General features: G+C 48.6%; 1 protein-coding gene across 1 annotated transcript in view; it reads left to right on the top strand.

The window, feature by feature from the left end:
- The window catches only part of STARD9 (StAR related lipid transfer domain containing 9), a 201391-nt gene that overhangs the window by 27584 nt on the left and 149078 nt on the right, over positions 1–24729 (top strand). The window contains exon 3 of the mRNA XM_037900384.2: positions 10182–10298. Within this exon, the coding sequence (XP_037756312.1) occupies positions 10182–10298 (117 nt within the window). The remainder of the gene's footprint in view (positions 1–10181; positions 10299–24729) is intronic.

Below are 24729 nucleotides of genomic sequence, written 5' to 3'. Positions count from 1 at the left end.
GAAGGCAGAAAATATGCTACAGATCAGACAGGTAAATATCACAGCAGTCAGGTTAAGCTAGTAGGCCAGGATTTCCAGAAGTGACTAGAATGTTTGTGTGCCCAACTTTGAAACAACTGAAAGAGGACGGATGTGCAGCGTGCAGGTGCTCAGCCCTTTCTGAAGCATGCAAGAAAAATGGGAGCTTCCTCACCACGTGCCTCAGTTGTGTGGTGGGTTGTTCCAATGGTCCCTTTTCTCCCCAGCCATTATGCCTTCTGCCCCTTTTGCCTTCTTGGGGGAGTCTCTGACAATCAGGATAGTGTTGTGGGGATCTGGGGATTAACCAAGTCTAGGTTCACTGCTTGGATTTATCAGGCCCATCTGGGAGTCCCTCCCTGAAATGATAGTAACTAGGAAGAAGCAATCTGTAGGCATCAGATATGCAACTGAACCTAGTTAGACTGAGATTTTGAGAGAGAGCCATGAAAGAAGTACTTTGCTTAGGAACAGAAGGATGGAGGGGCTTGCTTACCAGAAGTCTGGCAGGGAATTCTGGAGCCATAAGAGCTGACCTGCTTATATTTTGTTTGGTATTTCAAGACTGTTAAGTTTTATGAAGGGAGAGACATTGCCTTGTCTACAAACCAAAGTTTCACTGCTTGTAAATATACCAGTATGTTAAAGTGGTACAACCCCCAATGTGGATACAGTTATCAGTATAAAAGTGCTTTATATATGCCAGCAAGCTATTTTTGTACAAGAAGAGAATAAGCTATAGGTATATAAGGCACCTATACAGCAGCATAACCATTTCCACACTAGGGTTGTACTAGTATAATAACTTAGATTTGAAAAAAACCCAAAACCCAGTGTACCCCTAATGAAAATAGTTTTATACCAGTGCACAAACTGTGTAGCTGAAACCTTTATGTTAATAGGTAGCCTGTCATTTTGATTATAAAACTGAATTTGCAGAGATAAAGTATCCATTTTATCTTGTTGCAATAGGCGGTCAGAGCTCCTAGTTAGCCACAATCAGCTACTGCAGAAAACAGTGGAGAGCTCTCTTTTGGGTTACAGCACTTATAAGGCTTCTGAATAAACCTCATTTATTGAAGATAATCCTTTTGAATTAACTGATCAATAGACTAGCTTACATTTTAACACTAGCCAAAGGAAACATCAGTTGGAGTTAATTCAACATGACTAATTTAGAATCATGTGGTTTCTCCATACATGACGTCCTTTTTCATCTGAGGATAAACGTACAGTGTCTCTTCCCCCCCACACAGAGCAGCAAAACTGCTGTTAGCAAAGAGGCTGTTTTAGATGGCCTTGTATAACAGTTTCCCCAGTAATCTCCATAAATTATGAAAATACTTAGCATTTACAGCTCTTTTCATTCATAGATCTTAAAGGTAGCTAAGTGTTATCACCATTTTTCAGCAATAGTGGCTAAGTGGCTTGTTAATGGGAAATTTAGTGTTCCGATTAATAGTGAATTTAACTATTTTCTTTTCTGCTTATGCTTTTGCCAGATGTCAAGATTGCTAATTCTGTTGTTGCTAATGTCAGTGTTACATACGGACCCACCTATTTCTGGCTCATGTGTGACTCAAGGTTTCCTCCTTTGATTTGGGAAGAGGAAGTGTTTGGGTTTTTGGAAAGTGCCTTGCCCACTTGCTTGGTGCAAACAGAAACAACTTGTTTGGAATCAAACAATGACTTGTGTAGCAAGATCTGTTTGATTTCTGTAACTTCTTGAGTCACCTTTTATGAAAATGATGATTATTTTTACAAAGCCATAGGCATACATGGCACTTCACAGCTCAAATAAAAAGACAAGCTCCTGCCCTTAAGAGTTTACTGTCATCAATATTAGACCTGATTCTGCAGTCCTCATTCACAGGAGTAGTGTCATTGACTCTTTAATGAAACTTTACGAAATCCTTTAAACAGCTTTTTCTAATATCAAGAGACTGACCCCACCTCCAAACTCTCGCAAGGGGAGGGAAGTGTGTTTAAAAACAGATTTAAAAATTCCAGTAGGGGTTATTCCATTCTTTGCACAGATTAATTTAATGTATAGCATCAGACTTCTTAGAATCAGAGATGAAAGCTGAAACCATGAACAAGGTTAAAATATGTATTGTGATAGACCCAGGCCAGTTGGGTACAGAAGAGTAGCCCTTATTGGGATCCAGGAAGTGGGCGGGCGAAGCTTGCCCACTGCTAAAAGATCCCCCCCCAGCCTAAGGGGAGATCCACAGGACCTGGGAAACCAAATAATTACGGGGGACAACTAATGAACAACAAGGACAGGAGTGCGGTCAAAGGGTCAAACGAAGGGAACCAGACGGGGACACCGAGCAGAGAACCCCGGACAGCGCCCACCGCTCCTCAAAGGCGTCAAGGGAGTCAGTGGACGCCGCCCAGAGGAACTCTGCCCAGAGGCGTGAACGGACAGAAGATCGGAAATAGGCCCCGCAGTCGCAGGAGACTCCATCGGCCAACCTCCTCACCCTGGTTTTATAGATGGCCACTTCAGCCAGGGCCAGGAGGAGGTTGACCAGGAGGTCCCGCGACTTAGTGGGGCCACGGACAGGGAGTGCATAGGTAAGGAGGTGAGGAGAAAAGTGCAACCAAAACCTTAACAAAATATTCGTGAGGAGCCGGAATAGGGGCTGCAACCTGGCGCACTCCAAATAGACGTGCGCCAGGGTTTCCCTCATGCCGCAGAAGGGGCAGGTGTCCGGGATTGGGGTGAACCGCGCCAAGTACACGCCTGTGCTCACGGCCCCGTGAAGGAGCCGCCAACTGATATCCCCGGCGGGCCTCGGGACTAAGGTGGAATAGAGGCTGGCCCACCGGGGCTCCTCACCCTCTAGAGGTGGCAGGAGGTCCCGCCACTTTGTGTCAGGGTGGGACGCGAGGGTGAGGACATGAAGGGTGTGGAGCACGATCATGTAGAGATGTTTTGGCGCGGTCTGGAACCAGACCGGCTGCAGCTCGCGTAGCCAGCTCATGGTGAAGGGCCGGGGGGGGTCGGTCGGGTCCACGGGGCACGGGCCCGATGAAAAGGTCCGGAGGGCCTAGGGTGGAGGGTGGGCAGGGCGCGCCCTCTCGCAGGACCCGGTTGAGGTAAACCCGAGCAGCGGGTGGCAAAGCGGCCCTCACCTCCTGAAGTACGCGCAGGGCAGTACGAGGTCTGGAGAGCCCCATGCGCTGAGCGAGCGTCAGGGGATCCAGCCAGTCTCCCCGGTCGTTGTCCAGGAGGTCTCCGGCTTTGGTGACTTCTGCCAGGACCAACCTCTGGCGCACCGAGGGGGACTCCGCCGCCTGCACACAGAGCTGGGGGTTGTTTAGCAGGGGCTCCGCAAGGAGATCTTCCCCCACGGAGGCCGCCACGGACCTGGTCGCTGTGAACAGTTTCCAGGTCTGGAGGAGGTCCTGGTAGAAGACCGGCAGCCCGGAGAGGTCTCGCGGAAGACCCCTTGGATGGAGATAAAGGAGCTGCCGGTCATATCAGAGCCATCGGAGGCGGCGCAGGAAGGCGTGCGCCAATATGCTCCACGCCGGACTACCTGCACCATAAAGGAGCCTCTGCAGGGCCTGGAGGCGGAAGACATGGACCTGAGTGCGGAGATACTTCAGGCCCTGCCCTCCCTCCTCCCAGGGGTAGATGGAGAACCCCTGCAGAGACCCAGTGCAGTCCTGACCAGAAGAACTCCAGAATCAATTTCCGGAGGTTGGCCAGGAAATCCGGGGCCGGAACCAGGGTGTTGAGCCGGTACCAGAGCATGGACAGGACTAGTTGACTGAGCACCAGTGCCCGCCCTCGAAAGGACAGACACCGGAGTAGTCCTGTCTATCTCCGGAGCCGCTCTACCACCCTGCCCTCTAAACCGTGCCAGTTCTCCGGCGGAGACGGATGCATGGCAGAAAGGTAAACGCCGAGATAGAGCAGCGGACCCACGCTCCACCAGATGGCTTGAAGTGCGGGTGGGAGGGAGCTCGCCTGCCGCCCGTCCTCTACCACCAAGCCAGAGCTCTTGACCCAGTTGACCCGGGCGGAGGAGGCTGCCGAGTACACAGCCTGGTAAGCCTCCACCCGCGCCAAGTCGCCCGGGTCCTGGACCACGAGGAGTACATCGTCGGCGTACGCCGACAGGACCAGCCGCAGCTCCGGCTCCCGTAGTGCCAACCCCGTCAACCTCCTGCAGAGGAGACAGAGGAAGGGCTTGATCGCCAGAGCGTACAGCTGGCCCGAGAGGGGGCACCCCTGCCGTACTCCTCGCCCGAAGCTGACCGGTTCGGTCAGGGTCCAGTTGAGCCTGACCAGACACTCTGCGGAGGCATACGGCACCTGGAGAAAACCCACAAACTGGGGTCCCAAGCCAAACGCTCGCAGAGTGCCCAGGAGATACCCGTGATCCACCCTGTCGAACGCCTTCTCCTGATCCAGGGACAGGAGGGCGAACGACAGACCGTCCCTACACCCGAGTTCCAAAAGGTCCCGGACCAGATATAGGTTGTCGAAGATGGTGTGGCCCGGGACGGTGTAGGTCTGGTCTGGGTGGATCACGTCCGCCAGCACGGACCCTAGCCGCAGCGAGATGGCTTTCGCTACGACCTTATAGTCCGTGCTGAGGAGCGAGACGGGATGCCAATTTCGTAAATCGCGGAGGTCCCCCTTCTTTGGCAATAAGGCGAGCATGGCTCGCCTGCACGAAAGAGGGAGGATCCCACTCTGCAAAGACTCGGCCCAGACAGTAACTAAGTGTGGGCCGAGGACGTCCCAGAACGCGCGGTAGAACTCCACGGTCAGCCCGTCCATGCCCGGAGATTTATTGGTGGGCATGCGGCAGAGGGCTTCCGAGAACTCGGCCAGAGTGAGAGGCAGCTCTAGCCGGTCTTGGTCGCCCACGCTGACCGTCGGGAGTTCGTCCCAGAGCACTCTGCAAGCGTTAGGATCGGTCAGATCCGGGGAGAAAAGGCCTGCATAGAAGGTCCTGGCCCTCCCGCACATCTCCACCGGATCCGTGAGGGGGGTGCCCTCCTCTGCGAGGAGGCAGGTCACGTGCTTCTTGGCCCCCCTCTTTTTCTCTAGGGCGTAGAAGAAGCGGGAGCCGCAATCCATCTGCCGAAGGAGGCAGATGCGGGATTGAACAAAAGCACCCCGGGCCCGATGGTCCTCGAGAGCCCAGAGCTCCTCCTGCTTTTCCCGGCATGCCCCGCAGAGAGATGGATCCTCGGGGCTGGCGGCCAGACGCATCTCCAGCTCTAAGACCTCCCGTTCCAACTGCCCTATCACCGCATCCCTCCGTCGGCTGGCGCCCCGGGTGTAGTCACAGCAGAAGAGCCGGGTGCGCACCTTTCCTAGGTCCCACCACCGCCGCGCCGAGGGAAAGGCACGCCGCTGCCCTCGCCAGGCCAACCAGAACTCCCGGAAGGATGCCACGAAGCCCACGTCCTCCAACAAGCTGTTATTAAAATGCCAATAGGCCGGCCCCGGCCTCTCTGCACAGAGAGAGACCGTCATGGTGGCCAGGTGATGATCGGAGAATGGGGCCGGCCGGATGCTGGAGGAGTGGGCCTGTGGAAGATGGAAACGTGATAAATAGATGCGGTCCAACCGGGAGTAGCGTGACCGACGGGCCTCCACCCGGACAAAGGTGAACGTCGAGACGTCATCCGGGTGGTGGTCGCGCCAGACGTCCACCAGGGAGTGATGGTCGACTATCTCCCGGAGGACACCCGCGGCGGCCGGGCACTGCTCGGTCCCCAAGCGGTCCCGCTCCTCGAGGGTCGTATTAAAGTCCCCGCCCAGGACCAGGCACTCGTGAGGATCCAAAGTGCCGAGGAAGGCAGACGCCTGCTGAAAGAAACGTAGCCGCTCCGGGCCCGATGTCGGGGCATAGACGTTGACAAGATTGACCACGAGCCCCTCCAAACGGACCCGGAGGTGCAGCAGGCGGCCCAGCACAGCCTCGGCGACCCCCAGCACCTCGGGCCGTAGGTCGGGGGAGAACAGGGTCACCACTCCAGCCGTACGAACTGTGAGATGGCTAAAGTAGACCCTGTCCCCCCATTCCAGCTGCCAGCTAGCTTCGGCGGCCGGATCCATATGGGTCTCCTGCAGGAAAATCACAGAGTACCCCCCCTCCCGAAGGAAGGAGAGCACCTGGCACCTGCGGAGACCCATCCTACAGCCCCGGATGTTTAACGTGATGATGGTAAGAGGTGCCATGAGGAGGGCTGGGGGGGATCCTCGCCGGCAGGGATGCTCGCGGTTCCCAACGGGCCGCGCAACAATCCGTGACCTACCCCGTAGGTAATTAGGGAGTCACGGAAGAGGCGGACCCGCTGGTAAGTCGTGGCAGCCTGCTTCCCGGTCCTTTTACCCTCCCGCATAAGGGCCCTCGCGGCCCGGAGGATGGGATGGAAATCCCCCCATCGCTGCAGGGCGAGCTGCACCTTATTACGGGAGCCCCGGACGTCCTCAAGGAACTCCTGCAGCTCCTCCCGCAGCGTATGGGGGGCCGGGGCCACTAGCCCCCGGCTGTCCTCCGGAGGGACTAGTGCCACAGCCCCGTGGCCCACCGAAACGGGCAGGCAAGGGGCAGACCCCTGACGTGGCGCCCGATGGGCTGGCGCCACGCAGCCCCCCTCAAACCCTGGCTCGATTGGGGGCGGCGGAGGGAAGGTAGCAGTCCCTAGTGAGTCGGGACTGGGGGATACAGAAGCTGCTCCCTGGGGGCTATCCTCTAGGAATGAGGAGATGACGGCCCCAGGGGCGGCAATGATAGCACGGGAAGTGGGGGGAACAGGGGCGGGGTTGACATCAGGGGCAGGGCAGGGATCCAGAGTAAGGGCAAGGCAAGGGTTGGGTGCAGAGCCAGGGAGAGGGGCAAAGGTAGGATCCTGGGCCCCAGGAGCCAAGCCGTTGGAAAATGGCCCCTCTCGATCAGGCTCTGGGAGGTGGGGCAGGGGGCCCTCCATGATGCTGGGCTCTGGCACCACGGCCGGCATAGTAGTCACAGCACCATTGGTGGGGTCCCCGCTCGGGAAGGAGGTCAGTCACCCCACGCCCTCGAGGGGCAACGCGTGGGGCTCGGGTCCCAGTCGCAGCGCACCAGCGGTCGCCTCGGTGGACTTGGCGGCTAACAGCGGGGTGCCACCCACGGCCAGGCGGATGGAGGAGCCCTGGGAACCCTCGGAGGTGGGAGCAAAGGTAGCGGTTAGGGGAAGGGGACATGGGACAGGCGGGGCCCGGGTGAGGTCGCTCAGATCGAGGCCCGCTAGCAGAGGGTCGTCCTCCCCCTGGGTAACTGGGGTCAGACCCAGGGCCTCGATCTCCTCATAAATGGAGGGGAGCTCTCCGTCCGCTACCCCGGAGGTCTCCCCGCTAGTGCCCGAAGTGACACTTGCCCTGAGGCTCAAGGGGGCTCCGGATAGTAACGGGGCAGGTGGGGCTACATCAGGGTCCTTGGAAGGAAGGGACTCCAAGGGAGGGACAGTACTGCCCTCCCGTGCTGCCACGTTTTCCCCAGCTGGCACCAGGGGATGGTATGCGTCCGCGGGCAAGGCAGAGGGCTCGGCATCGGCACCCCCCCCCTTCTGGTCTTTCGGGGGGCTTCCGCATCGGAAGAAAGGAGCGGAGCTTGAGCCTTCTGTTTGCCCCGCTTCCCCTGGAGTAGGGCCCAGCCCTCCATGGCATCATCGGGGGGCTGGCTAACAGGGGTTGGGTCAGGGGGCAGGAACGATGGGTCAGGGACCGTGGGAGGCAGCGGTGGGGCGGAAAAAGGGAGGGAAGAGTCTCCCTGGGGAGGACCCTCTCCCACGCTTGGCGGTATCCCTGTCGCACTCTCCTCTAGGGGCCCCGCCGAATTGCAAACAGCAGAGCAGCAAAGGAGCAGCAGCAGCTCCAGGCAGCAGCCCGGTGGCTAGGCAGGCAGAGAGGACCCCTCACAAGTGGTGTTAATGGTGGTGGTTGTGCCCACAGCAGCGGTAGCAGCAACGGCTGCGGTAGGGGTCCCTCACTCCCCTCCTCTGGGGAGCGGGCCAGCAGCCCCCCCCAAGGGGCTGTAGTTGGAACAGTAGCAACAGCACCCAAGGGTGGGGGAGTCCAGCAGCTAGCCAGCAACCAGGTAGCGGAGAAGGGGGGTGGGTGGGTGGTGTCCGGCCTGGCCAGGGGAGCAGCTGGAGCAGGAGCAGTGGCGGCAGAAGCAAGGGCCCAAGGCCCAGCAGGAGCAGCAGCCTTCCTCCTCCCTCCAGGCCACTTGGGTACAGCAGAGGAGCCGAAGACGGGTCTACTGGCTGCTGGATGAACAGGGTTCTGTTCCCTGACTGACCAGAGCAGGGGCTGCTCCAGGCTAATGAGAACACCTGACTCCAATTAACCTGCAGAGAGTCAGGTGAGGCCATTAAGCTAATGTGACCACCTGACTCTAATTAAGGCCCCTCTGATAATATAAAAGGGCTCACTCCAGTCAGGCGGAGAGGAAGTGTGGCTGAAGGGCTGGTTAATGAAGACACCCTCAAGTCATTGGTAAGGGAGCCCTAAGGTAAGGGAGAAGCAGGAGGGCTGTGGGGAAGTGTCCCAGGGAAATGTAGCAACTGTGGCAGTAAAAGGTTGGCTGCCAACAGCTGCTACCATTAGGGTCCCTGGGCCGGAATAGAGAGCGGGCCTGGGTTCCCCCCCAACCCACCACTACAGAAACACCTCCTAGGAGGGGAAAACAGGCCCCTGTCAGGATAGGAGGCTAAACTGTTTTGGTATAAGGCCATAGGAGCAACAGAAACTGTGGAAGTTCTCTCACCAACCTCCATTGCTGGCTTATGATGAAAAGGGCTCAGTAGACTGTATCCCTGGCCTAGAGAGAGAAGGGCTATGTGGAGGGTTGCAGTGAGCCTCTGAAGCTAGCATAAACCACCTGGAAGCACGGGACCCAAGGGGACAAGGTTGGAGCTCTGCCACAGTATGTATTTATATATTTTTAGAAATGATGTACATTATAAAGTAGCACAGGGAAATTTTATTCTGATTAACTGATGGCTGTTTAAACTAAAACTGTACAGACCAATATTGGGTATGTCTTCACTGCAGGTTAGCCTTGTCCCAACTCGCTTCCTCTCCACACACAAACTTCTCACCTGTATTTAGTGGTGCTTTCAACCTGGACTAATTGGCATGTCTGTGGGTATAGATTAAAACTTTGTAGTGAGGACTCTAAGCTAAACCACTCAAAAGTTGATAGTCCTCCAGTGCCTTCCCAAAATTCCCCATGTGTGCCTGGAAGGGACAGACAAGTTCTTCTACAACTTAATATGAAAGAATTGTAGAGAAGCTCAGCTTATTGCAGCCCAAAAGAGCCATGGGATATGCCCCTCCAAATCCTAATGACACATCCAGATGAGTGTAGCACTAGCGAGGTTGTAGTAATTCGGGTACGGCTTTGCAGTGTGGCTACTCACACGTGGGCTAGGCTAGGTGCTTAGACCTGAATGCCAGTCACCCAAGCTACATTTTTAATGAAGACATATATCCTAAATGAAATACTTCAGTAACAAAAAGAAGTAGCTCCAGCCTATGCTATGTCTGGAGGTTTGGTTGTGATTACTGGTTAATCAAAACTTGGGATTTGCTCTGGGCACTTTGTAATCCATAACACACTGAAGGAGGAGAACTGACAAACTGTTAATACAGCAAGGTAAAGAAGGAGAGTAGATAGACTTGTGGTTAAAGCGTAATACTAGGAGTTGGGAGGTGTGGTTCGTATTTCTGGCTCTACCATAAACATAGTCATTTAACCTCTGGGATTTGGTTTCTCCATCTGTAAAATGGGGATAATGCTTTCCCACCTAAAATGGATGTCGTGAGGATTAACTCAGTAATGTTTGTAAAATGCTTGGAAATCGTTGGATGGAAAACGCTTAAGTGCATTGTACTTTTTTTGAAGTAGGAGAGAAGTGGTGAATGAACTGCTCAGTGAAAGTTTTACTAGCAGCTTTGTGATGGATCCATCCATATTTTTTCTTTGACTTTTGTGCAAGAAAATGAAAACAGTATGAACTTGGAGCCATGAATATTTGTGTTGTGAGAGGGGGGGAAAAGTATATCCTGGACAAAGTTTTTAAATTATGCTCTTTGGTAATCCTCAAATTCAAGTGCTCTCTCTATCTTCCCCCCTATTCAGGTACACAATAGGCTTGAGGGCCTGTGGGACACAAGAGAGAAGATTGTGGCTTTTGGCTTTGATTTCTGCTATTGGTCAGTTGATCCTGAAGATCCTAAATATGCATCTCAGGAAATGGTGAGTAATGTTTCAATTCTCCGTGTGTGTCCTGTTTTGTCCTTTTTATTATTGTGTTTGGTGAGGAGGGGAGGATATAAACCCTCAGTAACCAAATTTGAGATTCTAGTGTTTGATTTACTTTTCCTGGGACCGTCTTTTTCTTATCCTGTTGATGATGTATCAGTACTGTGTGGTAATATCACAGTCCTTTAATTTTAAAATAAAAGTACTGGAGTACTCTTTCTACTAGTTGATATACATCACTTTGACTGTGTCATCAGCTTTCTGATAAGCACTCATGATCTGAAAAGACAAGAAGCCTGAGGGATTCCAGTTAAAGCAATGAAAAATAATTGGGGGTCAGATTCTGGAGGGAGAAAATGATGGTACTCTATATAAGTGCTGACCACAATCCCAAACTTAGTCCACAGAATCAGAGTAGCTTGATGTTTCTTCTGAAATGATCAGCAATGAAGTGAGATTTTAAATGGCAGCATTAAACTTCAATGTTAACACCATATTGTCCTGAACAATACCAGATTAACTCTGAGTTTTTAATTAAAGAGTCAGAAATCTCTCCTTACCAACCAGCACTCTTCCTAGTTTGATAGTCCAAGGTTTGTGTGGTTAAATTCAAAGGTCATAGGGATATGTGTATTAAAAAAAAACAAAACCCAAAAACGATGAGGTTCGCTTTCTTTTTTTCAGTAACCCAGAAGTTCTTGTAAAATGACAAGTAATTATGGGAAAACAGCCCCTACTTTCTCCAGACATATCCTATCTGTGTGCATTCAGTGTTTTATCTGCTGATAGTAGTGATTTAAAACATGTTTTTACTATCCTTTGCTACTGATAGACTTGGAAGAGCCAACACATCTAAGAGGTTGCTGTATCTATTTGATCTTGTCCATCAGTAGAATTGTTTACTAAATTCCAATCATTATACCTGTGCAGGCCTGTTGAAGACAATGGAGTCACACAGGTGTCACCGAGGACCAAATTAGCCCTGCAAAACCTGTTTTATTGGTGATGGTGTGCACAGTACCTAGCTTTACTCTGAGTCTATGCTGAATTTGCAAGGTAGCAGTTCCAAAAATTATGGATCTGCCAAGGAGAAACCTAGCACAACGGTGGGAGGAGGCTATTGGGTATTTCTTTGCAGCTCCTTGATTCATTGGGTGGCTCTGTGCTGGCTGAAGCTCTAACCCAAATTAGAGCATCCTGACAATTGTGCCAACCTTTGTCAGCTTGCACTGGTCCCCAAAAAACTGTAATCCAGCTAAGGATAGCCAGAGCGCTATGCCTCTAACATTCTCCCTGTCCGCCTGCTACAATCATAGAATTACAGGACTGGAAGGGACCTCGAGAGGTCATCTAGTCCAGTCCCCTGCACTCATGAGAGGACTAAGTATTATCTAGACCAGTGGTTCTCAACTGAGCTGCTTTCAGGGGGCCATAGGGCCCCACGGCTGAAGCCCGGCACTCTAAGCCCTGGCACCCCATGGGGCTGAAACCAGGAGTGGAGCCGCAGGGTACCCTGAGCCCCAGTGCCCCTCCCTGCCCCCAGAGCTAAAATTCCAAGCCCAGCACCCCCCATGGGTCTGAAGCCAGAAATGTGGGGCTGAAGCCCTGAGCCCTGGCATCCCAGTGGGGCTGAAGGTGGGAGCACAGCCATGGGGCTGAAGCCCAGAGCCCTGGTGCCCCTGTGAGTCTAAAGCCCAGAGTCCTAGCACCCTGCAGGGCAGAAGCCTTACCTCCCCCCAGCCCCATCACCCTGTGAGGTTGGAGCCCTGAGATCCCTTCCATCCCCAGCACCCCGCGGGACTGAAGCTCTCAGCTCCTCCCCACGGCCCCGTCACCTCTTGCCTGGTGGCTGAGGTCCAGAGCTCTGAGGCCCCCCTCCCACTTTGGCTGAAGCCATGAATGCTAAGGTTCCCCCCCACTCACTCCCCCCCCCCCCCCCCCCGGGCCCTGGAATTCTTATATTCTTATAGCATGGGGGCGGGGGCTCAGAAAGATAAGGGTTGAGAACTCCTGATCTAAACCATTCCTAACAGGTGTTTTGTCTAACCTGCTCTTAAAAATTTCCAATGACAGAGATTCCACAACCTCCCTAGGCAGTTTATTCCAGTAGTTAATCATCCTGACAGTTAGGAAGCTTTTTCTAATGTCCAACCAAACTGTCCTTGCTGCAGTTTAAGCTCATTTTTTCTTGTCCTCAGAAGTTAAAGAGAACAATTGATCTCCCTCCTCCTTGTAACAACCTTTTATGTGCTTGAAAACTGTTATGTCCCCTCTCGGTCTTATTTTTTTAATATTCCCTCATAGGTCATGTTTTCTAGGCCTTTAATCATTTTTGTTGCTCTTCTCTGGACTTTCTCCAATTTGTCCACATCTTTCCTGAAATGTGGCGCCCAGAACTGGACACAATACTCTAGCTGAGGCCTGAGTAAAGTGGAAGAATTACTTCTTGTGTCTTGCTTACAACACTCCTGCTAGTACATCCCAGAATGATGTTTGCTTTTTTTGCAACAGTGTTACATGCTTGACTCATATTTAGCTTGTGATTCCCTATGAGCCCCCAATCTCTTTCTGCAGTACTCCTTCCTAGGCAGTCATTTCCCATTTTGTACGTGTGCAGCTGAAGGTTCCTTCCTAAGTGGGATACTTTGCATATGTCCTTATTGAATTTCATCATATTTACTTCAGACCATTTCTCCAGTTTGTCCAGATCATTTTGAATATTAATCCTATCTTCCAAAGCTCCTGGTGTTGTCCGTAAACTTTATAAGTGTACTCTCTCTATGCCCTTATCTAAATCATTGGGGTTAAGTGGTGAGGTGGAACAAGAGCTGGGTCAGCTGGCCACATGCCACTATTTTCCAGGGTTTTTGCACTATCAGAGCAGTATTGAGGGGCAGGAGTGCATCAGAGAATCTAACTCTTAATCTTTTTCTGTTTGAATTGAGCACATGATATAGATAAACGGTAAACAAAGAATCCAGGATGCCTTTTTACAAGGTCTCTATTCAGAATAGAGCCGCACTTTAATTATTGTTAGGGGAAAGATTTAAATGTGAAGGAATTTAGAACTGATAAGGTGTTATCTGGGTTATAGTCCCCAGATCTGACCCTTGGCAGAGCTGCTTTATTGTGGTGCTCTTAATATATTCTCATATTAGTTCCTAATATAATTAGGGTTGGGAGTCTATCTGTGGGCTCATTGAGCAAAGAAACTTTGCCCTTACTTGCAAATGGAATGGGAGATGGAGTCAGTCCAACATGCCTTCCCACAGATAGGGAAATCAAGGCATTAAGAGTTTGCTTACTCTTTCTCCTGAGTGTCTGGATGTTGAAGGCAGCTACCATTCTGCTCCTAAAGAGGAGAAAGCCCAATCAAAGGTAACTACTGAAAATCTGTACTCAAAGTAGGGCATTTTGGCAGCCAAGGAAGTGTGGAGCCAGTAAAAGCAAAAGGTCTTCTGCATCTGCCCTTTTCTCTAAAGTGGTTAAGTGAACTTTGCTTCTACTTTAAGGATTAAAAGTTGATGAGATATGTCTCATTCATCAGTGTCGTTGTTTTTCCCCCTTCAAATTGACCTCTCCAACAATTAAATTGGGCGGGAAGGAGCTTCTTTTCTGTGTGCCTTGCTGTGAACACAGACTTCTGTTTCCTCTCATCTTTATAACAATACAATAAGAAACATTTTCTTGCTCAGAACTGTTATCAATGTAGTTGGCTTTCCAGCTAGGATGCCTTTGCATAAGCATTGATAAATACAACCCACTATGTCCTCTTTATCTGCACTTATGAAAGTTTGCCACATGAATTCAGCATTGGCTAGGGCAATAAAGTACTCTTCATTCTTCTAAAACAATATTACAAATAAAGAAAAGTTTAAAATGTACCATAAAGTGGCCTTGTGAAGTCACTGAATGTACCTGATACCCAGGGCTAAAAGGTTGTTGGGTGCTGCTCCATATACCTGTTATGTCATTTGCAAGCCAGTGGAATGTCTGACTTTTAAAAGAACAACACTGTATTTAGCAGCAAGGGAATGCAACATGAAAGGGTTTAAAGATGGGTTGGTGCTCTGAAGGACATGGGACAGTGAGTGATTTTCTGTCACTAATTTCCCCAACAGTTTTAGGATTTTTATAGCACATGTAATATGTAGTTCATAAGGGGGTGCTGGAGAAATGTGCTTGCTTTTGTGAGTTTCAGACCCCTAATATTGTTTGAATGAAGTTCCTTTTATTTAATTCCATGTTTAAAATCAATACTCTATCACTGAGTACATACAGATTCAGTTTCCTAGCAGCTTCCTTATTTTAGTGATATTATCGGCTACTAAAGGAATTAAATAACACTGACATACAATAAAGCTTTCTTTTAAAGTTTGCCTGCAATCACTGTATTTCCTTACAGTGATGTCTTGTTGTGCCAACTGTTTTCGCAGGGGCTTGGTTTATTAGCTGAATGATGAAAATACTCTACCTTCAGGCATCTTTCTTGAGAATACTGTCTCTTAAAAAGCTGTGTCCCTTCTTGTCTTCCGGATGAGATGTCAAAAACAAGTTCCTAACAGCTTCTAGTCATTATAGAGATCCAGTGGCAATGATAGGAGTAGGGGTATACATCCGTGTATCTAGGCCAAATTGTTATACCAATAAAATAAAAACCAGCAGGATCTTATTAAAGGGACAAGGCAAAATGCCACATTTATTGAAAATATAATAAAGAAATATAAAACTCACACTGTCGTATCGTTACTTATTCCTTACTTAACTCTCTCTCTCTCTCTCTCTCTCTCTCTCTCTCTCTCTCTCTCTCTCTCTCTATATATTCATTCATTCATACCAGTTCTGCATAGGGGTTTATAGTTACCAGCCTAGAAGTTGCTCGTGACAGAGTACTGGCCAGGTAACCTGTACACGAGAGTGGAGCTGAGTCCGTGTCAGATGCGCATCCGATGCTCCTGAAGTGCAGCGGCAGAACTGGAGACTCAAAGTTCTCAGTCCTTAGTGTCCATTTTTATAGGAATTTCTTCCTATGCCAGTCCGTGGAATTTGCTTTGTCATATTGTGAGTCATGACTGTTCCAGGACGGCTGTCAGGTGCTCATCAGCTTTCTTCATCCTTTGAATTGGTCGGGTGGATCCCAGTTTGCCCTCCGGTGGGGTTCTCTGGTTGTCTCCACCTGGCATCTTCTTCGGCCAATTGATGTTAAATTCCTAGGCTGGCACTTCCCTGACTATTCAAAACCCACCATTCATTCACATACATTCCTTACTTTAATAAAAACACATTTCTCATTTCACCGAGTATTGTTATTTTATTTGAGACTCCCTGTCTCTTAACATTCCTTCAGTATTGCCTTTCTTTTATCATAAAAAGGTGTTATTTATTTGAGACTCCCCGTTTTTTAACATTCCTGATCTAAACTATAGAGGGTGGGAGTCTCTATGTGACATTTCTATGAGTGCCGCTCCAATTCGCGGTTCTTCATGGGTGTTACAAAGAAGCATGTCAATCTCCATTACAAAGTATCCGTTTGCAAAGTAGAGCCAATTGAACATAACTATTTGAGAAAGTAACGTTAATTGATTGGTTTACATTTATAAGCGTCAATCTCAATTACAATCAATGGAAAGCGCCAATACAGAGAAAGCAGAGTCAATTAAGCCGTTTAGTTTTACAAGCGTCAATCTTAATAACAAGTGAGAGAAAGTATCAATTTAGAGAAAGCAGAGCCAATTGAGCGGTTTGCAAGGTACGGTTTGCAAGCTTTAATACAGAATTGTAAATCAATATTGCAGATTTACAATTATGTCAAATAGAAGAATTATGCAGATTAACAAATATTATAAATCAATATTGCAGGTTTACAATTTATTATGAACAGAATCACAAATATTGGAATATGCCTACACAATTCCAACTCTTTCAATTTATAATCTGCCTCTGTAAATTTCTCCTGCAGTTACCCTTGTATGTGGTATTCATTTCAGGTCCTGTTTTATTAAACAGTTGCTGTGTTGTGCTCCAGAGATGGCTACACTTCATAATATTACTATATATTCCTGTATCGCTTACTTGCTTCACAGGTGGTTTTGAGAGGCTTAAGGTGTGTCTACACTTCCATCTGGGGTGTGTGATTCCTAGCGTGAGGAGACCTACTCATGCTAGCTTGCATGAAGCTAGTGTGCTAAAAATAGAATGCAGCTGCAGTAGCATGATCTGTGGGAGGGGCTAGCTGCCCCAAGTGCATTCCCATCAGAGATGCTAGGTATGAATTTAAGGTGGCTAGCCCCTCCTCCTGCTTTTGCCACATTCTATTTTTAGCATGCTAGCACAGGGTTGGGCAAATTACAGGCCACATCCGGCCAATCAGACCTTTTAATCCAGCCCTTGGCTCCCGCCCAGGAGTGGGGTCAGGGATTTGCCCCGCTCTGCGTGGCCCCAGGGGAGCAGTCAGCATGACTCCCCCTCCGATTCCTACATAGCATGTAGAGGTGCGGTCAGGCGGCTGTGTGTATTGCCCCATCCACAGGCGCTGCCCCCACGGCTCCTGGACAATGGGAGCTGTGTGGGCGGCACCTGCAGATGGGGTAGTGCACGCAGAGCCGCCTGGTTGCGCCTCTGTGTAGAACCCAGAGGGTGGACGTGCTTCCAGGATCTGCTTGAGGTAAGCACCGCATAGAGCCTGCATCCCTGAGCCCCCCCGTGCCTCAATCCCCTGCCCCAGCACTGATCCCCCCCCCCCCAGTCCCCTCAATCCCAGCCCAGAGCCCCAGAGCCTGCACCCCCAGGTAGAGCCCTCACTGCCCCCCGTAACCCAATAGCCTGCCTCATCCCTGATCCTCTTCCTGCCCTCTGAGCCCCTCGTTCCTGGCCTGGAGCACCCTCTTGCACCCCAAACCCCTCATCCTCATCCCCAGCCCCACCCCAGAGCCCGCACCCCCAGCCAGAGACCTCTCACATATCCCTGTGTCAGCCTAGAGCCCCCTCCCGCACCCTGAACTCCTCATTTCTGGCCCCTCCCCAGAGCCTGCGGTCCCAGGCAGAGCCCTCACCCCCTCTCGCACCCCTACCACCAATTTCATGAGCATTCATGGCCTGCCATACAATTTCCATACCCTGATGTGGCCCTCAGGCCAAAAAGCGTGCCCACTCCTGTGCTAGCTCGATGAAAGCTAGCTCGGATGTCTCCTCAAGCTAGGAACTGCCCCCCAAGCTCCAGGTGCAGACATACCCTTAATTAGATAATGCTTATGTAAAGTGTTGTAAAAAACCTTGGATGACAGTTGGTAGAAAGTGTAATCTTGATATTTGAAAAACACTCTCTCAGCTGTGTTCCTTTCCTGACTTGCATTTGTTAAACTGTGAACAGTTGCCATCCACAGTAGAATCTTAACCACAGTATTGATTACTCTTAATAAGTTTGTGTTAATGTTCCCTTCATCTTTTTTTAATTTAAGAGATGGGAAAAATATGGTATGTTTTGTTTTGGTTTTTTTTGTTCCTTGGTTGAGGGGTGAATAGTATAAGCTATTACTGTTTGTAATACGATACATAAACCTGAAGAGACGTTAAATGACACAAGGGAGAAAACACTCAGTATCCACATGTTATAAATATAAAGGGAAGAGTAAACACCTTTAAATCCCTCCTGGCCAGAGGAAAAATCGTTTCACCTGTAAAGGGTTAAGAAGCTAAGACAACCTTGCTGGCACCTGACCAAAATGACCAATGAGGAGACAAGATACTTTCAAAGCTGGAGGGGGTAGGAGGGGAACAAAGGGTTCTCTCTGTCTGTGTTGCTTTTGCCGGGACCAGAGCAGGAATGCAGGTCAGAACTCCTGTAAAAAGTCAAAAGAAAAGGAGTACTTGTGGCACCTTAGAGACTAACCAATTTATTTGAGCATAAGCTTTCATGAGCTACAGCTCACTTCATCGGATGCAAAAAAGTCAATAAGCAATTGAGTTAGATATGCGTTAGATTCTGTTTTGTTTAAATGGCTGATAAAATAAGTTGTGCTGAATGGAATGTATATTCCTGTTTTTGTGCCTTTTTGTAACTTAAGGTTTAGCCTAGAGGGATTCTCTATGTTTTGAATCTCATTACCCTGTAAGGTATTTACCATCCTGATTTTACAGAGGTGATTCTTTTTACTTTTTCTTTAATTAAAATTCTTCTTTTAAGAACCTGATTGCTTTTTCATTGTTCTTAAGATCCAAGGGTTTGGGTCTGTGTTCACCTATGCAAATTGGTGAGGATTTTTATCAAGCCTTCCCCAGAAAAGGGGCTGTAGGGCTTGGGGGAATTTTGGGGGGAAAGACGTTTCCAGGTGGGCTCTTTCCCTGTTATATTTGTTAGACGCTCGGTGGTGGCAGCAATAAAGTCCAGGGACAAAAGGTAAAATAGTTCGTACCTTGGGGAAGTTTTAACCTAAGCTGGTAAAAATAATCTTAGGGGGTTTTTCATGCAGGTCCCCACATCTGTACCCTAGAGTTCAGAGTGGGGAAGGAACCTTGACACCACATAGCATACTTTATGCACTCATTTAACAAAAAGAAAAATGACATCACATCTGCAAGTGCTTATGCCTTTTAAAAACATAAAATAAGTGTGGTTCTTAAATGTAATTTTATTTTTAATATACAGCTCTATATTTTTATTTTTCAAGGTGCTGTTCAAACAGTAACTATTCTTCAGAGCTGAGAATAGAACCCAGTTTTCCTGAGTCGCACTGTTGTGCTCTGACCATAAACTATCTTACCTTTCCAAAAGATGGCAAGGTTGCTCATCATTGTCATTCTGAATTAAAAAAAGAACTAACCTTTTATCCGTTGAAAGAAGAGCCTATTACTACCATGCTCTCCTGAGTAATTAGCTGAGATGAACCAGAGACTAATGTTAGGAGAGGGTTGCTGGTTTCAGTTATAAGTGATTCTGACTACTTAATTCATGACCTGTTCTTTTAGTCCAGCAGTTGAGGGAATAGATATGAACCAGAGTTGAGTTTTAATTTCCTTACCTCCTTTTATGGGTGTGACATTGCACTCCATATGTTTATGGAAATACATTATATTTACACTCATAAGTATAATTGGAATATGCTTTATGCAAAGGTAAGGTATCATTACAAAGCTTATAATCTGAGTGTGTTCATCCTATTTGTATGAATGTATCATTCTTGTATCTGAAGCTAGAAATATGAAGTATTACTCTGAAATCCTATTGTAGCGACGCAAAGTGTGGGCCATTAATGGTGGCTTGGAATCTTGATGGCTCCCATTAACTAGGACAATTGGTTGTAAATGGCTCTGTTTACTTATAAGTTTTCCTGTGTGCCAACCAGCCCCAGAAGAATGGAGACTAGGGGTCTTACAGGACATGGGATCATGTCACATGATACTGGAATCCATTTTAAACCTGGTGCTTTTCCATTTAGAAGGAGGGGTGGGAACCCAGAGAAACAAAGGATTCCCGCCTTGGGCCAAAGCTATAAAAAGCGGTGGAGCAGAACAAGGGGGCTGCAAGTAATGAGAAATCCCCTAGTTACCACCTGAGCTGGAACTAACGAGGATTGTACCGGGGAAAGGATTGGGACCAGACTAAAAAGGAGTCTAGTCTGTGAAAGAAGCTTATTGGAACACCTCTGAGGGTGAGATTTACCTGTATCCAGTTTCTTAAATGTATTAGACTTAGACTTGCATGTTTTGTTTTATTTTGCTTGGTAACTTACTTTGTTCTGTCTGTCTATTACTTGAAACCACTTAAATCCTACTTTTTATACTTAATAAAATCACTTTTGTTTATTAATTAACCCAGAGTAAGTGATTAATACCTGGGGGAGTAAACGGCTGTGCATCTCTCTCTCTGTTATAGAATCATAGAATATCAGGGTTGGAAGGGACCTCAGGAGGTCATCTAGTCCAACCCCCTGCTCAAAGCAGGACCGATCCCCAATTAAATCATCCCAGCCAGGGCTTTGTCAAGCCTGACTTTAAAAACTTCTAAGGAAGGAGATTCCACCACCTCCCGAGGTAACGCATTCCAGTGTTTCACCACCCTCCTAGTGAAAAGGTTTTTCCTAATATCCGACCTTAATCTCCCCCACTGCAACTTGAGACCATTACTCCTCGTTCTGTCGTCTGCTACCACTGAGAACAGTCTAGAGCCATCGTCTTTGGAACCCCCTTTCAGGTAGTTGAAAGCAGCTATCAAATCCCCCCTCATTCTTCTCTTCCGTAGACTAAACAATCCCAGTTCCCTCAGCCTCTCCTCATAACTCATGTGTTCCAGTCCCCTAATCATTTTTGTTGCCCTCCGCTGGACTCTTTTTCTAATTTTTCCACATCCTTCTTGTAGTGTGGGGCCCAAAACTGGACACAGTACTCCAGATGAGGCCTCACCAGTGTCAAATAGAGGGGGATGATCACGTCCCTCGATCTGCTGGCAATGCCCCTACTTATACATCCCAAAATGCCATTGGCCTTCTTGGCAACAAGGGCACACTGTTGACTCATATCCAGCTTCTCGTCCACTGTCACCCCTAGGTCCTTTTCTGCAGAACTGCTGCCGAGCCATTCAGTCCCTAGTCTGTAGCGGTGCATTGGATTCTTCCGTCCTAAGTGCAGGCCTCTGCACTAGTCCTTGTTGAACCTCATCAGATTTCTTTTGGCCCAATCCTCCAATTTGTCTAGGTCCCTCTGTATCCTATCCCTACCCTCCAGCGTATCTACCTCTCCTCCCAGTTTAGTGTCATCTGCAAACTTGCTGAGGGTGCAATCCACACCATCCTCCAGATCATTTGTGAAGATATTGAACAAAACCGGCCCCAGGACCGACCCTTGGGGCACTCCACTTGATACCGGCTGCCAACTAGACGTGGAGCCATTGATCAACTACCCGTTGAGCCCGACAATCTAGCCAGCTTTCTATCCACCTTATAGTCCATTCATCCAGCCCATACTTCTTTAACTTGCTGGCAAGAATGCTGTGGGAGACAGTGTCAAAAGCTTTGCTAAAGTCAAGGAACAACACGTCCACTGCTTTCCCTTCATCCACAAAACCAGTTATCTCATCATAGAAGGCAATTAGATTAGTCAGGCATGACTTGCCCTTGGTGAATCCATGCTCACTGTTCCTGATCACTTTCCTCTCCTCTCCTCTAAGTGCTTCAGAATTGATTCCTTGAGGACCTGCTCCATGATTTTTCCAGGGACTGAGGTGAGGCTGACTGGCCTGTAGTTCCCAGGATCCTCCTCCTTCCCTTTTTTTAAAGATGGGCACTACATTCGCCTTTTTCCAGTCGTCCGGGACCTCCCCCAATCACCATGAGTTTTGAAAGATAATGGCCCATGGCTCTGCAATCACATCCACCAACTCCTTTAGCACTCTCAGATGCAGCGCATCCGGCCCCATGGACTTGTGCTCGTCCAACTTTTCTAAATAGTCCCGAACCACTTCTTTCTCCACAGAGGGCTGGTCACCTCCTCCCCATGCTGTGCTGCCCAGTGCAGTAGTCTGGAAGCTGACCTTGTTCGTGAAGACAGACGCAAAAAAAGCACTGAGTACATTAGCTTTTTCCCCATCCTCTGTCACTAGGTTGCCTCCCTCATTCAGTAAGGGGCCCACACTTTCCTTGACTTTCTTCTTGTTGCTAACATACCTGAAGAAACCCTTCTTGTTACTCCTAACATCTCTTGCTAGCTGCAACTCCAGGTGTGATTTGGCCTTCCTGATTTCACTCCTGCATGCCCGAGCAATATTTTTATACTCCTCCCTGGTCATTTGTCCAATCTTCCACTTCTTGTAAGCTTCTTTTTTGTGTTTAAGATCAGCAAGGATTTCACTGTTAAGCCAAGCTGGTCGCCTGCCATATTTACTATTCTTTCTACACATCAGGATGGCTTGTCCCTGTAACCTCAATAAGGATTCTTTAAAATACAGCCAGCTCTCCTGGACTCCTTTCCCCTGCATGTTATTCTCCCAGGGGATCTTGCCATCAGTTCTCTGAGGGAGTCAAAGTCTGCTTTTCTGAAAACCAGGGTCCGTATTCTGCTGCTTTCCTTTCTTCCCTGTGTCAGGGTCCTGAACTCGACCATCTCATGGTCACTGCCTCCCAGATTCCCATCCACTTTAGCTTCCCCTACTAATTCTTCCCGGTTTGTGAGCAGCAGGTCAAGAAGAGCTCTGCCCCTAGTTGGTTCCTCCAGCACTTGCACCAGGAAATTGTCCCCTACATTTTCCAAAAACTTCCTGGATTGTCTGTGCACCGCTGTATTGCTCTCCCAGCAGATATCAGGGTGATTGAAGTCCCCATGAGAACCAGGGTGTGCGATCTAGTAACTTCTGCGAGTTGCCGGAAGAAAGCCGGAGGGCGGACAATTTATGAGTTTACCCTGTATAAGCTTTACACAGAGTAAAACTGATTTATTTGGGGTTTGGATCCCATTGGGAACTGGGTGCTGGAGATAGGTGACTTGCTGAGCAGTTTTTGGTTAAAGTCTGCAGCTTTGGGGGCCTGGACTAGACCTGGGTCTGTGTTGCAGAAGATTTGCATGTCTGGTTCAACAAGGCAGGGTTCTGGAGTCCCAAGCTGACAGGGAAAACAGGCTCAGAGGTAGTTTCAGCACATCAGGTAACAGTCCCAAGGGGGTCTCTGTGACCGAACCTGTCACAATGGAGAAAGACTAAACTATAATTTCTTCAGTAAATAGGCTTCACTTGTGGATTTGATAGTAATATTTTGAACTCTGTAGCTCGCTCCTCCTTTTGGAGGATATCAAAGTGCTTTACAAAAAAATAAGCTTCACAAAAGTCCTTTGAGGTATATCCATATTTTGCTCCTTTTACAGATGATTTAATAATCAAAAGTGGTCTCCAATTTTGGTTGCTTCTGTTTTTGGGTGGCCAATTTGAGGCCTGATTTTTCAGAGGTGCTGGGTACCTGCAGCCACCATTGACTTTGGATTGAGTTGAAGGTTTCCAGCTGCTTTTACAGGTAGTTAAGGCACAGGTTCAATTCCCGTTGTCGCCTTAGATGTTGCAAAGAAGAGTCAGAATGCCCGGAAAAGCAGGAGCAATGGTAACTACTACTTCTAGGGACTGTTCCTGTGTAAGAGGAGGAGAAGACCCAAGAACTATCCTCTGAGATGAGTCATCAGAGGGGGGCAGGAAAGGAGACATCCCTATGCCCACTATGCTGGAGAGTATCTGGAGAAGAGGACCAGGTGTCTGGGCAGCATGCCTAGGGAAGAGTCTGTCAATAGTGTATCTGGGAGTGAGCCTCCCTGCCCAGGCTCACAGACTCAGTGGGGCTTGCATGCGTGTGCTAAAAATAGCTGTGTAGATACTGCTTCGATGTTGCAACTATGGTTGGAGGTCAGGCTCTTAAATCCAGGGGCTGGGCTCAGCAGCTTGCTCCCAGATTCAGTGTAGATATACTCTAAGGGTCAGGGAAGCATGTACCGGGGGAGAGGAGGACCAGAAATGAAGTGAAATGAAGAATAAAGGGAAACCCATTTTTCTTTTTCAAAAAATGTAATAAAAACAGCTAAAATACATGCATACTTTCCTCATCTTACATTTCCATATAAACAATTGCTGTAGCTGCCACAGGGATATTGTGCAGTTGTAAGTGGGAGGTGTCTTTTGAGATGTGGTTATACCATGGAAAAAGTTTGAGAACCCTTTTTCTAACCAGTATACCACATTCCTTCTCCTTCTATACCTACATCTGATATTGCTCACCTGGGGCAAACCATGTTCTCTTTTCTGTGGGCTCAGTAAGCCTTGATAACTGCAGACCTAATGTGATTGCATATGGGAGGAGCCTGCACAGATGCTCTGTACCCCTGGGTAGAGAAGCACAGTTCCACAAGGTCTCCCTGCACTCCCATGTGAAGGAGTTCTTTGGGGATAGTCCTAGGATGGTGATCCATGACTATATGTGGATCCAACAGCCAAAGCCCCTCCCAGCATACCGGGGAAGTAACAGATGGAGCAGCTAGTGCCCGTTCTTTGTTAACCTTTGTGAACCTCCCAAGCATGCAACTTGAATAAACAGGTTGTGCATTGCATTCAGGCTTTGACTACTGGAGTGAGAGAGGAAACTAGCTAACTGATAGAGAATTCTTTAGAGAGAGGTAAAAGGTGTTCTCAGAAAACTCTCATCCTTGCAGCCCATTCCAAACAAGGAAGAACAAGGAGGGGGTGAGGTTTTTAGGCTCTTCTGTGGTGGATAACACCAAAAATTCAGCTATCATTGTTCGCTGTGTAATGATTAGGGTTTTCACTTAGTAGGAACAAATGATGTACTGTACCTTCCATTTTCGAATGAAAACACATGCAACCCTATGTAGCAATAACCTACTGTTTATTTTCTGATATCTTTGTAAAGGAGTCTGACAAGTATTATGGACAAATGCTAGTATT

This window comes from Chelonia mydas, chromosome 6 (assembly GCF_015237465.2).
Source record: "Chelonia mydas isolate rCheMyd1 chromosome 6, rCheMyd1.pri.v2, whole genome shotgun sequence".
NCBI lineage: Eukaryota > Metazoa > Chordata > Testudines > Cheloniidae > Chelonia > Chelonia mydas.
Note: the sequence above shows the minus strand (reverse complement) of the source record. Positions and strands in the feature narration are given on the sequence as shown.